The sequence below is a fragment of the Passer domesticus genome, chromosome 8 (assembly GCF_036417665.1).
Source record: "Passer domesticus isolate bPasDom1 chromosome 8, bPasDom1.hap1, whole genome shotgun sequence".
NCBI classification, from domain to species: Eukaryota; Metazoa; Chordata; class Aves; order Passeriformes; family Passeridae; genus Passer; species Passer domesticus.
The window spans coordinates 55,997,716-56,012,946 of NC_087481.1; the positions used below are offsets into that span (position 1 = coordinate 55,997,716).

Consider the following 15,231-nt stretch of genomic DNA (forward strand, 5'->3'; position numbering starts at 1 on the left):
TTTATGATGGTGGTAGAACTGTAGATATTGCTTTTACAAAAGAACCATGTTCAGCAATTCCTGAATGAATTCAGGGCTATTTATACTTAAATTATCTATGGTAATTATACTGAATTTATTTTATACAGAAATTATCCACTGTTTGACTGCCTATAAACCTGAGAAGTCAGTAATCTTTATTTGAGCCAATCTTTGTGAAAAACCTATAAATACATTATCACATAGAACAAATCAACAGCCTATGGGGCGACTAAAATCCTGTTATTAGCATGATCCCAAAAATTATTCACTCAACAACCATCACCGCTTACAAACCACCCCTAAAATAAAGAGGTCACCCTGTCATCTCCCTGGGGATGTCGTTCTGAGTTAATTTTAGAGAAATTTTGATCATGGAATGGTTTGGGTTGGAAGAGACCTAAATCCCATCCAATCCCACCCCCTGCCATGGTGTCTTAGGAGTATCTGGGTGTGTATTCTATACCCATCTGTCAGAGCTGGGGCAGTTCTCCTCTGTTCATGGGGCAGTTTTCTTTATCTGTCCCACAGCCAATCCTCCTTCCAGGAAATCTTCGCTGTTCATGGGCCATTAATTATTAATTATCTTCTGTTCATGGCCACTGAGTGTCCCTGCATGGCTGATCAAATTCCAGCATCCCATGGGGAGATGCTCCGCCCAGGGCAGGAGCCAAGCATTCCTACCTGGATACAATCTGAGCCTGGAACAGCACAGCAGCCTTTGCCCCCTGCATTCCCAGAGGAGCAGCTTTCTGCTGCCCTGCATTCCCAGAGGGAGAGCAGGCCCATCTCCAGCAGCCCTGGAGCTGCAGAGGAAAACTGCAGCCTTGTGCAGGATCCCTGCTGCAGCAGAAGCACAGCTGGCACTGCAGGAGGGCTGAGCCCCCATGGGATGGGACTGTGCCACCACCCTGACACACAGGGGGACAGGGCATGTTCTGAATCTGGCAGTGGGGTTTTGGGGGTTTTTTGTACTATTATATTTGTATTTTTAATTTTCCTAGTAAAGAATTGTTATTCCTATTCCCAGTCTTTGCCTGAGAGCCCCTTAATTTCAAAATTATAACAATTCTGAGGGAGGGGGTTTACATTTTCCATTTCAAGAGAGGCTCCTGCCTTCCTCAGCAGACACCTGGCTTTTCAAACCTAGACACACAGGCAGGGACACCTTCCACTATCCCAAGGTGCTCCAAGCCCCAATGTCCAACCTGGCCTTGGACACTTCCAGGGATCAGGGGCAGCCACAGCTGCTCTGGGCTATGCACTGAGTACCTCAACCACTGCTGGGCTGTGGAAATTAATCCCTCACCATAATCATGGCGAAGTGGATCTGTGCTCTCCTTTAATTACAGCAGGTACATGGAATGGTTTCTCCTCTGCCCCATTTTGGGCAGATCCAGGTGTCTTTCCTGGGGATATCCATGCCTGAGGAATGCAGTTCCAGCAGCAGCTGTGTGCAAAAGCTCTGTGGGCTCTTTCTTTACAAGAACAGAAATTTAACCAGTGACTGTGTTTTCAGCAGAAAAGCTTGATGAGCTCGATGGCCCCTCAATCACCATGAGAAAAATCAACAGCAATCAAAGTGCTCTGGTATTTCAAACCTTCAAGTGACCTTTCAAGAGGATTTCAGTTTGAAAATACAATATGAAGAAACTCTGTGGATTTGGGAATTCATCTTATAGCCAAAGCCTTTGCTAAATGTCTCCTGCTAGAAATGTAGAATAAACAGCAGTGGGGATCAAAGGTAGGGGAATAAAAATGAAGGAAAAGGTGGGTGGTGACCAGCTGGTGACCTGGGTCAAGCACACATGTAATTATTTGTCTTCAATTCTGGGTGTTAGCAATGTCCCTCAGCTTTCAGAAGGGAGCAATCCCAGTTAGACAAAGTGGGAAACATTGAGTGGGACACAGGAAACAAAAGAAAATCCCTCACATGAAAAAACAGTCCCACTCTAATGGCACAGGAAAAGGCACTGGAGAGAAGGAAAAGAGGGAATTTTACTGGGAAAACCTTGGGGACTGAGGAGGAGGCTGCAAAGAAAGGCTGGCTCCATCCTCCCCAGAACAGAACAGCAGTTAATGCTTTTAAAGTTGAGAGAGTTATGGATTTTTTTTCCTCAATTTTTTTTGGGTTTGTTTTTTTTTTCCTCTGTAACTAAAAGCTGAAGAAAAGTTGTTTATAAAAGCCTCTGTATTTTTGGACAGAATGAACAGAGAAAATCTCAGGCAAAAAACAAAACAAAAAACCAAAACAAACAAAAAACCCAAAACAAACAAAAAACAAAACAAACAAACAAAAAAAGGAAAAACAACAAACCCCCCCCCCCCAAAAAAAAAAAATTACAAAGAACAGTGAAGATAAGGAAAGCTGCATTTGTACCTGGAGCTTAAAAATAGCAACTGAAGGAATACAAAGTGTGTGAGTTTGAATATGAGCACACAGCACAGAAGTGCTGAGTAACCCAGAGTGCTGCTTAAATTTTTAAAAGGGATCTTGATATCTCAGGCATCTCAAAATTAGGATGGGATTAAGACACATCAGAGAATAATATGAAAAAAAAATAAAGCCAGTCTAAATTACCTTGACAGACCAGGGTGACGAACAGAGCCAGAAATCAAAGAAAATATAAACAAATAAAATAGAGCAATGCCTCCACGTCTCCCTAAACTCATCCTAAAGGAGCAGAAGTACTCTAGGAACTGATATTTTCCCAGAATGGGGAACATTTACTGCAAAATACTGACACTAAATGAGTTGGGAGTCATCAGCAAGTCAAAAAAAGAAGTAATAGGGTAGAGATTCCCTGAAATCAGAAAATTCAGAAGATGCATAGGAAGAGGTATGAGGAGATGTGAATCTCCTGGGTACATTAAAATAGAGTTTTTCTGCACAGAGTGTAATTAAATCTTGAATCTCAATGACCATAATCAGGATAATGAAGTAATTGATGATCTACAACAAAATCCTACCCTCCCCAAAGAGTAAATTGATCAAATCACTCCATTACAACATTATTTTAGCATGTATAAACTGCAAAAACCATTAGAAATTTCCTTGGAATTCCTTGAAGGAGTTCATAGCTGCAGCCCTCTTTGTTGTATTTTTACAGAGGAGTTCTCTAGATGAACAAAACAGAAACAAGTTTATTTAAGCCAAACCAACATGGACTGGTCTGAGGAGGAAATCTCTGCTCTAAAATAAAAATTAGGTTGTTTATTGAAACACAAAGCAGCACATGCAAGGTTTTTGCTCATCCCATGTTACAGGAGAATGTTTTAGAGGGAAAGGTCTTAAGTTTCACACTCCTTATTGATGTTGGGAAACAATGCCAGATTTATTGTAAAGATTTGTCAGCAGCAGCAGTGAGGTCACTGTGCCCCCAAGAAAGAGAAAATGTTCATTTACCTGTAACCCCACCCCAGTGAAACCTTCCTTACCCAACCCTTTGGCTGGACAAAACATGCATTTACCTTATAAAGCTCGAATTGTGCATCAGTGTTCAGCTAATTGGAGGTTTGCTGTCATTAATTTAGATAATATACATTCATCTCACACAAATAGCTTCTAGCAGCTTCTTTAATTTAACCTTTCTTTTGGCCTCCTTTTTTCACTGTCACACAACCAGCAATTGAGAGCTCACAAATGACCTCCTGTGCCACAGCCCTGCCATAACAATCCAGGGGAGGAATTTCATAAAACAGATTAAATTCTACAGCGTTGGCTTTGATGAATTAGTAGAATTTGTTACCTGCAGCTGCTCAGAGTTAATCTTTGTTTTTTAGCTGAGTGTTGGAAAGAGTAAACCAGGGACACGTCGTAGTTTTGACACCTTCATGGCTGAATGGAAATAGAGCCACAGCATCCACAGCAGCAAAACCTTCACAGATTTTTGCCTTTCATCTCTCTAATCTCACTGCTTAAAACAATATCTGAGGAGGGACCTCCCATGACAAAAGCATTTCTGTATAAATTTTGAGATTATTACAATTATTCTGTAATGATTATTCCTTCCTGCCTGGTGTCACATCACAAAGAAGCAGAGCTGAGGATCATTTTCCCACAAAGCTTCAAAGGTGGCAAATGATCCCAAGGTAAAAAACGAGCTCCAGCACAGCAAATCACCCAAAATGTTTTGTTCAACGTTAAATTATTATTCACCATTTAAATTAAGGATTGCAAGGGAAATTCATTCTGAGCCTTTTCCATTTCCCTCACTCACAATTTGGCTAATGAACCAAGAAAGCAATTAGTGAAACATCTCAATTTATAGCAGGTTGAGGTAATCTTTAGCCAGGGCACAGTTAAAACTCCTGCACTGTGAAAAAGAGACTTTTCATCTCCTGAAGCAGCTCTGGGGAGTTAATGAGAGCATCAGCAATGGCACAATTTGTCATTTCTGGCTGCCCCTGGATCCCTGGCAGTGCCCAAGGCCAGGCTGGACACTGGGGCTGGAGCACCTGGGACAGGGGAAGGTGTCCCTGCCATGGCAGGGGTGGCATGGGTGGGATTTAAGGTCCCTTCCAACTCAAACCATGGGAGCACAGCAGGGATTTCCACAAGATATGGAATTTCTTCAGGCATTTATCCCATTTTGAGGCATTTATGCAGCTCAGTTGAACACTTCCACACAACATGTGGGAGCAACCCATCCAAGGCTCCACAGCACTGTCCTGGGCACTTCCCAGTTCCCCAGCTTTAGAGGGATTTCACTTCTGTGGGACAGCACTTCCATGGAGGATCCTGTGCTGATCCTTTGTTGCAATAAGGTAGAAAAATTATTTTAATAAGCATTATAAAATTAGGCCTGCTCTGGCTGACCTGTCATTTCTTCTAAGCCAAACTAGCACTTTGCAAGTTCCCACATGAAAGCAATCCTGGTGTGAGCAGCTCATTAACATAACAATCTATTCTTGGGTAAAAAACCAACCTGCACCTGTATAAACTGCTTTTACACCTTGGATAGTTTTCATTTTTCTATCTCCCATAAACAACTTTCCCTGCACGTACACACCAAGAGTTTTAGTGACCAATCAACAGAGAATAACAGCTTGTTATTAACAAATAAAATAATTGTGAAGAAAACTACTGACCAACTGGAGTCCCACACGAGGTCTGTGAAACTATAAAAAGGAGTTATCTGAATAAAGAATAAAAAGAAAAAAGAATGGTCTTTTTTCCACCACGAAGGAAATAGAGTCCCGTGTGATTTATTCCCATAATCCTTCTGTGCCATCCCAGTGGGAAAAGGGGAGAAGCAGAAGAAGGGGAGCACCTCCATGGGAAGTGGAGCCTGCCTGACCCATGCAGAGTTAATGAGCTCCAGAGCAGGACACAAGTCAGGAATTGTACATGGACACACTCAGATCACCACCAAAATGCAAGAAATAATTCGATATTCTCAAACATTATCGAGCTGCAATCAACAGATCACTCACAAAAGAAACCAGGACTTGTAAACAGCTTAATGCAAACAACTTTTCAGCACAAAAAAAAAAAGGGAAATCAGGAAAACAAGCTGCATAAGGACGGATATATTATGGAAAATACAGTGGCAATAACTTAGTGGTGTGGTGCAGTATTTTACCTAGTAATGATTTGTCTGTAAAATTTTAAGGGGACCCGAGTTGACTATGTATATTTGTTATTTTAAGACTTTATGATAGATATTCCTATAGCAAGGATTTGCGAATGGGCAATAAACATAGGAAGTGGGTTTTTTGGTTTTTAAAACTCAATGCATCAATAATCACAACTTGACTAAAACAAAGAAATACTTAATTGCAATTCAGCCAAAAGCTCCCCCTGAGGCTTGGGCTTAGTTGGATGCTGGGTGCTAAAATCAACCTCTCCCTTTTCCCTAGAATAGCAAAGAAAAAGGAGAATGAGCTTGACTTTATTTACAGCAATGGTACATAAAGCCAAGCTCAATCTTAGGAGAAGCATGAGCCTGGGTAATTGAGTCAGGAAGAGGAGTGGAAGTCTCCTGTGACAGCCTGTAATTGTCAGAGTTCCAGTTAAATGCAGCAGACACGGATTCAATTCATATTTTGAATGCCTGGATCAAACCTGGCCTCCAGACCACTGGAGAGCTGCTTCTCTCTGCAGCGTGGTCCTTCCACTCTGATACAGAGAACATTAACCAGAAAACTACATGGGCAATTCTGCACTCGTTGCTGAAAATGCTTCATTTAGAGCTGTATCAAAAATTCCATCCCCTCAGCAACTGGGAGGTTCCTGCTCGGAGCAGCGATGGGGAAGATGGGGCTCTGGGAATGTCAGAGGCAAGCGAGGATCCTGTGGGTGTGAAATTGTTGGCAATTTAGTCTGAGCACTGGCTGCACATGTTTCTGCTGAATGTGTTCAGATTTACTGGAGGAATTGGCCTGAAGTATTTTCTGAATTCTGGGAGGCCTGATTAAAATAAACTGTGTTCAAGACACTTGTACTGTACTGAGACTCTGGAGTCCAGGGAGAGCTCTGGATGTGTCAGACACCAAAACAACAACAAATTAAAGAAAGGAATTGGCTCAGGAAATATTACTGCTGGTTCCTGAAAACAAGCTCAAATGCAGTTGCTACCTGAGGAGCACAAAGAGAAAGAACATGAAAAGCAATAAAGTGGAATTTGGATGTGGCAGAGCAGCTCGCTGCAGATCCACACAGGAAATGAGCACAGGTGATTAAGACTAAATCATTCCATGGTGTCCTGCCATTCCCATCCAGGCTGGAAGGGTTGGAAAGGCAGTCCTGGGATGAGGGGAAACACCCCTTCCTTCCTCCCTCAGCTGCCAGACCCAGGGCAAGGCTCCGTTCACCAGCCTGGGAACTGTCTTAGGCTGGAAATGGGGCTGTGTATTCCATTGCCATCTGTCAGAGCTGGGGCAGTTCTCTCTGTTCATGGGGCAGTTTTCTGTATCTCTCCCACAGCCAATCCTCCCTCCAGGAGATCTCTGCTGTTCATGGGCCATTAGTTATTAATTATCTTCTGTTCATGGCCACTGAGTGTCCCTGCATGGCTGATCAAATTCCAGCATCCCATGGGGAGATGCTCCGCCCAGGGCAGGAGCCAAGCATTCCTACCTGGATACAATCTGAGCCTGGAACAGCACAGCAGCCTTTGCCCCCTGCATTCCCAGAGGAGCAGCTTTCTGCTGCCCTGCATTCCCAGAGGGAGAGCAGGCCCATCTCCAGCAGCCCTGGAGCTCCAGAGGAAAACTCCCTCCTTGTGCAGGATCCCTGCTGCAGCAGAAGCACAGCTGGCACTGCAGGAGGGCTGAGCCACCCTGGGATGGGACTGTGCCACCACCCTGACACACAGGGGGTCACAGCATGTTCTGACTCTGTCAATGTCGTTCTGTATTACTGCATTTTTGATTCTATTTTTATTTTCTTCATTTTCTTTGCTCTCATAGCTTTACCTGAGAGCCCCCTTTAATTTCAATATTATAACAATTCCCACAGGACAGAAGTAGGAGGAAGCTGTTTCTGACCCCTCAGCTGCTCAGGGAAGAAAGCGTTGTCATCATATTGCAAAAGTTCCATACTGTTGTCTCCTTATCACAAAAGTTTCATACCTTCTTGGTGTTTTCTCGTGGGCAGCTCCTCAGAACACTGACTCTTTCTTCCTCATAAAGCAGCCACCTAACTCCAGGTCCCTTCTCAACGAGCCAGCCCACTCTTTTACAGCACTCTTCTTCTCACTGGCACAGCTCTGGCCTGTTAAAGTCAGCCCTGTTCCTAATCTTTGGTGATTGGCCCAGCTACAACTCCTTAGGGGTGAGATTACCTTCTGCACTATCTTTATTTTCTCATATTCTCTCTCCCCACAAGGAAGGGCTGTGTGCTGCTCAGGGAGGCTTTGGGCAGCACAGCAGTGCACAAATTACCATCAAGCACACAGAGGAGTCCTGATGCAGGGCTCGGGCCAAAATCCTGCTCTCCCACCTCCTCAGAGGATGCAAAAAGAAGATGAAACCTTTCTTAATGATCTCCTGGTGCCACTGAAGGTGGGTACCAAGGAGACAACGCAAGTGTGGCTGTGGTAGGGATGGCTCCCCAGGCCACAGCTCAATTTCGTGTTTAAGGCAAAGCTGCAGCTCTCTGGATGAGGAACAGGTCATTTACCCAAACATAAAAATACGTCTTTGAGCACAGAAGCATCTCTCTGCTACCTTACCCATAAACTCCAGATTAATCTGCTGTTCTAAAGTGTTTATAGGTAATATCGTGAGAGTTTCCTTTTAAAGAGTTTTATTTTACAGCTAAATTGCCAGCTTGTATTCCAAAATCTCAGCTACGAGGTGTCACAGATTTTGGGGGATCTGCAGGATTGATGTGCTCAATTTCTGCCTCTTAGACTCTACTATCTGCTTTTCTCAGTCATCCTGCTACGAGGCATTTCTCCAGGAAGGTGATTTTCCTTCCTGTTCGCTATATCTCTGGCAGAAAATGCATTTTAGTGAACTAATTAAATAGAGTTGGATTGTACATCAAGTATCAGTAATAATATCAGGCACTAACGTTCTGGCTGCTGTGAGAACAGGTTGCAATACACATTGTACCTGTAATACATCACTGGGATAATGATTTGATGCATCTGTGCTGTTAAATCCTCCCTTGGCAGAGTGACCAGCAAGCAAAAGACTGGAAAATATTTATGGGAAAGAGGATCCTGGAATGGTGGAGGGAAGGATCCTCCTCCATGTGCTGTCCTTCCCTGGAATTCTCCTCCCAGCAACATTCCCAGGGCTTGTGTGAGGCTGTATTCCAAATTTTCTCCTCCTTTTCTGACTCTCCAGAGTATGAGCAGCTCTCCTTTTCTGTATTCTACTTATTAATTATTATTAATTAAACTCCTGTTTAATTAAAATCTAGTGTATCCCAGAAAAACCTGTGCTAAACCAGCTTATGTTTTTAAATACACTTTTTTCCCCCTCCCAAAGGATTCCTGAGTACTTCACAAGCTACAAGCACAGAATGATTGAAATTAAAGCTTTTCTTGAGTTCAGTTTTAATTCTGTGAGTTAATTTAATTGAATAGAAGACACATTGATAACTTGTCCTCATTTCCCATTCCTGTGGAATAAAAAGAGGGAGATCTTAGCTAAGCAAAACAATGTCCCCAGGAGAGGAAATTCTCGAGATGCTCAAAATGCAGCACCTGTAGCCAGTGTTTCTTCTCAAATGTAGAAAAGTAAATCAGGGTATTTTTTGGAGAACAAAGTTCACAGAACCCTTCTGGAGAATTCTAAACTTAATTCCTTGTTCATCAAGCTGTGATCTCCCCCAGATCCATAATTCTGAATTTTCAGTGACCCACTCATCCTCTAATGTCCATAATTCCCCAAAAAGAGCCATGAAAAGAAGCAAAAAGTATTCAGCATAATAATAAAAATATAAATTGACCTATAAATTGTCACTGCCCAGGTTCATTTGGGCACTGGGGGATGGAAGCACAAGGCTCACATCCATCTCCATTAATATTTTCAGCCAAAGGTTAAAGAACAGTAAAACGAACTAAGCTGTCAGAGAAAATACATATTAGCATTTAGATTAACAGTTATTATCTGCATTTCCCATCAGCAGACAACAGTGAAATACGTGATGATGGCTTCAGATATTTTTTCAGAAAGGTTAAGGGGTCCCTGGATTCAGAGGGCTGGGAAAGACTGGCCTGGGAGATAAATGGCCTGGCCTTGGCATGTGCTGTGCATCCTCAATACATCTGGACTCTGGCTGGAATTAAAATTCATCTTGCAGCAGCAATTAAAAGACAGAAGTAGGTCAGGAGCTGTTGTTCAAGGCAATGTGCAAGGCAAGGAAAGAAAGGAAAAAACCCGAAGAGAGCAGCGTTTGCCTGCTACAAAATTCAGCCTTGAGAAGCTCAGGCTGAGGAAACAATGAGAGGATAAAACAGGGAAAGGAGAGTTGGGGTGGTTCAGCTCCGGGCCCAGCAGGCAAAGGCTGCTCCCACTGGGCAGCTCTCAGGCTGCACACTGACATCAACTCTCTCATTTTCCTTGGAGAGAGTGTCTCATTGTACGTGGCCAGGGCATCCTCCCACAGTGCCCTCCCTGAGTGTCACACGCTGGGACAATGCCCTTTGTGGGAACTCGACCAGCTCCAGGCATGGAAAATGGGAATAAAACCACACTGCTTCAATTGCTGTCTGAACCACAGAGGAGTTTGGTGCAGTCACCTGCAGGCTGGCACAGACCCTCCCTGCAGGCTGCTCCTCTGCTTTTGCAATGCTGACAATTAATGCAGGTGAGGGATTTCATGGGCAGCTCAGCTTTTGTCCCTCAGCCACATAAAATTGAGCAAAGTGAGACCCAGCCACCGAATGTTGATTAAACATTGCTTTCAGTATAATCTGTTCTTAAAGGTATCCTGTTAACCAAAACTACATTTTAAAAATATTCTCTTGTTCTGTAAGAATTTGCAAGGGAACTTTGCCTGTTAAAGTTTGATTTTATCCAGAAAAATAATTTTAAAATAATTTTAAATGCTCCAAAGAGCAGCAGTTGGTTTCAGAAGAGGCAGAAGCTCTCCATGTGTGGCCCTGGGCTCTGCCTTGCCCTGCTTCTCATGGGAATTGCAGAGCCAAGCCCTGCCAGGTATCTCCCCAACCTGCTCAGCCTCCCAAATCCATTTTCCATGCTGGCAGCTCCAAGTGGCACTAGGAACCCAGAGCAATAGAAGCAGAAAACTAAATGCAGTCAATTAAACAAAGAGATCTGAAACCCAATCACAGAGGTATCCCAGAGCATCCATGGCCATGTGGCCAGAGTTACCTTCTCCTGCTACTTCTTTTTTTTTCCATTTATTTATCCTACCAACTCAAGGGAAAATGTATCCATATTCTCTTGACTCTATTCTTCTTCCAGAAGACAGCCAAAGTAACCATCAACAGCTGATTTTGTCACTGGTTATTGTGTGTTTTCTGCACTGTTTTGTCCTCTGCCCCTCATAAATCCTGCACTGGCCTCTATCACCAGCAGAGGTTTCTGCACCTCATTCCACCTCCTGCCATGGGCACAAAAGACATTTTTAGTTGTGATACAAGCCTATGCAGGACCCAAATAATTATTAATGGTAACACACCATCAACAAGTGGGGACACGACACTTGGAGCTGTTTATACTTTGCAGGGAGGGGAGGAAGAGAATCCCTTTGCACAGATTGTGGTCAGGGCTTGTTCCCCACAGGAGTTTGCTCAGGGGGTTGCCAGGTGTGTGACTGAGGTGTTGCAGCATCACCCAATTAACTGAGTGATTAATGCCAGCACTGATGGCAATCTGGGACAGGTTTGGGGTGGGACCACACACAGAGGTGGGAGTGGGGCTGTCCTCTGCTCTCCCCAGGGATGCAGAAATGTCTCATGAAACAGCAGCAGCAGGAGAGAAGAACACCCTTGAAAATGCCCTGGGGGAAAATTTGGGCTGGGCTGGAGCACAAAGAAGCAAGGACTGTTGGGAAATCTGCCAGGCTGGGATTTACAGCAGAGGAACTCATGGAGGACAAGGGAAAAACCTTAATTTTAAAAATATGCATTACTGTTTCATTTGTCTGTAGTCATACATTAAATACATGTACACTCACACCAGCTCAGGTTGTCCACTTCAAATCACAGGATCGTGGAATAATTGAGGTTGGAAAGGACCTCAAAGTCATAGGATCACAGCATCATTAAGGCTGGAAATTACCTCCAAGATCATCAAGTCCAACCTCTGACCAAGTACCAACCATGACAAGGAGAGACATAAGAATGACACATCATTAATCACAGAAAACACCTTTTCCATACAAAATTTATACAAAAAAACCCACCAAACCCAGCCATTCTACATCACTGCACACACAATTTTTGATACAAAACAGGCTGAACCATTCCAGAGCAGATTTTGGCCAAGTTTAAAAACTTTTCAGCAAATTTGCTTGAACAGCCACCTCTAAAATTCTCAAAAAGTTGTAAAAACTAAAATGGGCCCTTGACCTGTGCCCAGTGCCAGAAGGAGATCCTCAAATAATTACAGCTGCATGTGTGGTTTGGATTTTTCTAGGTAGAATTCAATAAAGAATTCCATCAAAATTGAAAAAGTTCAAACTAACACGCAACCAGTGCTTGTGGGGTTCTCCAAGGATTAGAAACTCCCCACGGGCAGGGTTCAGGGACAAAAGGGACTTCCCAGGAGAGAGCTGATGCTGCTGCTGGGACTCTGCATGGAGTGAGAGAAGGGAAATGCTGCCCAGGGCCACTCCAGCCTCGTGCAGCTGCCACTTTGTGCCCCCAGCCCTTGGCACTGGGGTAATTTTGTGGCTGCCAGCTCTCTGAGAGCAATGTAACCTCAGCTTTAAACTGCTTCTGTAGCAAATAAATGGTGATAATCTAGAAAACCTCTTTTTTAAATAGAAACCACCATGTAAGAAAGCTGATGGAAGAAAACCACCTTGTTCTTGATAGCTCAATGCAACAACAAAAAGCCAATAGAGACTTAATGCTAACCTCACTTCAGAGTAAGCTTTTCATACCATCTGGAATCATCATCCAGTGCATTTTCACTTGTAATTTTTTCTATTTTCCCCCTTTCTGGGTGCTCAGAAGAGAATTTTCCCCCACAGAGCAGTGACTGCAAAGGGTGACTCCCCTCACCCCACCAGTGCTGGCAGCAGCACAAACACAGAGCACCAGGAGCAGTTCATGACTATTTATACTTCACAACCCCATCCTGCTGAAAGCTTTTAAGTAATTAGTTTTCCTCATTAACAGATGCTCTGCCTGGGGAAGGGCACTCAGGTGCTCCCTAGCCCCCTCCTGGATTACAGGGCAGCACCACACGGGCTGGGAGGGCAAAGCTCAGAAATGCTGAGCTGGGCTGGTGAAAAAAGCAACAAAACCACCACATTTATATAAAAATGTGTCATTCCTGCAAGATCACAGAACATCACAGCAATAAAAACATTCCCAAGATATTATCACAATCGCCTTGTATTTATATCACATGGACAATATTTATCAACATTATTTTTAGGGAGACCCAAATACACTTTAAGGGATAGCAGAAGTTTTCTGGTGTTAAAGTTGCATCCTATCCTAAAAAAAAAGCAAATTTTATACATCCCATGGACCAAAAAGTGATTTGCAAACACAGGGAACAGGGGTAGCCAATAAAACTAAGGTTTGTACCTTCTCCCTGCCACATCTCATCCATTATCCCATTTTTCTCTTTCACACTTGCAGAGGCAAAACGGACATCAGGTAAAGCCTAATTTAATATTATCACTAATGCATTCAAACACATCAGCACGAGCTGTGTTGCTAAAATTGCACTGCAGGAAAAAAAAAACAGGTAAAACATTGTTATCTCCTTGGAAAAGCTGGGTCTGGTGCTCCAGCACCCACTGATGTCTATTGAAAGCAGCAGGATTATTTTCCTGCCTGTGGATGACTCCCATGATTAAGGAGTGCAGGATTACATCCATTCTTTGCATATCTCCTGGTGTTTACATATCCCTGTTTTCACCTCTTGGTTTTTTGGGTCTTTTTTTTTTTATTTTAACACAGGCATTTAATTACTGCTAGCACCAGATATCATTGTGCTGGACTTGTATCCCTTCAAAATTTGGCTGGGTTTTAGATGCCAAAGAAGAAATGCTTTTGTGATCAAAACAAAGGAAATAAAGCAGAAGCAGCAGAATGTGGACTATGCAATTAAAAACAAATAAAAAGAGAGGGAGCTTGTTATTCACAATCAAGGCTTATTCATGATTCATCTCACATCCCTGCTCCTACCCATGGCCTCTGCTCTCGGGAGCTGATTGCTTCTGTATCAATTTTTAACTGTGCCAAGGACTGAGTTACCTGAGAGCTCCCCGGCACTGCTGGCAGGATCGCTGCTGGAAAATAACAGCACTCAGACTGTTGAAACAAGTACTATAGGTAGTTGCTGTTAATGATTAATAAATAAAAACACTTTGATGTTTTTCACCTTATAAAGAAGGGGTGAGAGTTGCTTTAGTTCAGCACTGCCATGCACTTTATATATAAACTATATCTCCTCCCATATATAAAATATATCTCCTCCCTATCCTTAGGAAAATTAAGTTACTTTTCCACTGCTTTATGGTAAAATAGAAGACTTAATGCAGACTTATTAATTAAGAACTCAGGTCTCAGGTCATGTTCTCAATCCAGTGAGAAATGTATGTAACTGAATAAAAACAACACCACAAGTTAAACTTCCAGCAGGGAACCGCCTTTTTTTTAATGGAAAACAAAACTCCTTTCAAGCTCTCACATTTGACACTGAATTACACGAATCTCAGTAAAAAGGGAACATAAATATTTTTAGTTTTAGTAGTTGTCGCGGGGTGGGGGTTGAAAAATTATTTAAGATAATTTCAGACAGCTTCATCACACCTTTAGTGCCCGTTCCGTAGGTACTGCTCACATATTTCCTAGAGTTAAAAACACGGCACTTCCTGCTTTTTTACCCTTTTTTAAAGTCAGACTCCGAAAGAACAGCGTCCGTTTATCAGAAAGACCTGCACAGGAGCGAAAGGAGCTGAGAAACCCCCCGAAGCGGCCCCAAACTCACCCCAAAGCCGCGATTCCCTGCAGGATGCGGGAGCAAGGGCGGCGCGTCCCGGGAGCCGCCGGGGCATCCCCGGGATGCGCTCCCGGTGCCAGCGCCAGGGCCGGCCCCGAGGAGCTGGAGCACATCAATTATTCACCCTGCAGCGCCCGGCACTGCCGCTCGCTGCGGGATTCGTGCCCCGGAAAAAAATGGGGTTTTAAAATCTGGGCATGGGAAAAGGTGGGCGCGGTGGTTGGGGATGGTTTGTGTGGCGCTTGTGCCCTCTCACAAGGCTTTTTCAGAACTGTTCAGGTTCCTGATTTAAATACTGAAGTGTGTCCCTCTTTCTGAGTGCTCTGGAGCAAAGCGAAGAGGAAATGTCCAAGTCTGCTGCTTGCACGTATTTCTGTAATGACCTCCTGGACTTTTAAATAGCAAACACCTGTTTGCCAGAATGCTCCTGTTCACCAAAATGTTCCTGTTCTAAGCATGAAACGGGGCAAAAAAAGCACAGCAAATTCCTAATTTACTCCATAATTTACGCCAAAATCCATTGCTGTGTTGTTTTTGAAATGATGTCTTGAAGGTGGTATTTTCACCGGGATGTTTTAATTGTTATTGCAAATTTTAAAAAAA

General features: G+C 43.4%; 1 protein-coding gene across 4 annotated transcripts in view; it reads right to left on the reverse strand.

The window, feature by feature from the left end:
- Nucleotides 1-15,231, reverse strand: part of C8H10orf90 (chromosome 8 C10orf90 homolog) — a 97,031-nt gene that overhangs the window by 46,174 nt on the left and 35,626 nt on the right. Inside the window, exons 1-2 of one of the 4 annotated variants that reach the window (XM_064431579.1) lie at nucleotides 12,525-12,677; nucleotides 11,621-11,748 (exon numbers count right to left, since the gene is read on the reverse strand). The exons of 2 other annotated variants lie outside the window; for them this stretch is intronic. Coding sequence is in view for 1 of the 2 variants with exons in the window: in XM_064431574.1 (XP_064287644.1) it covers nucleotides 14,617-14,683 (67 nt within the window). In the remaining variant the exon portion in view is untranslated. Of the gene's footprint in view, nucleotides 1-11,620; nucleotides 11,749-12,524; nucleotides 12,678-14,616; nucleotides 14,751-15,231 lie in introns of those variants that run through there. One more of the 4 variants, XM_064431574.1, reaches the window with a different exon arrangement.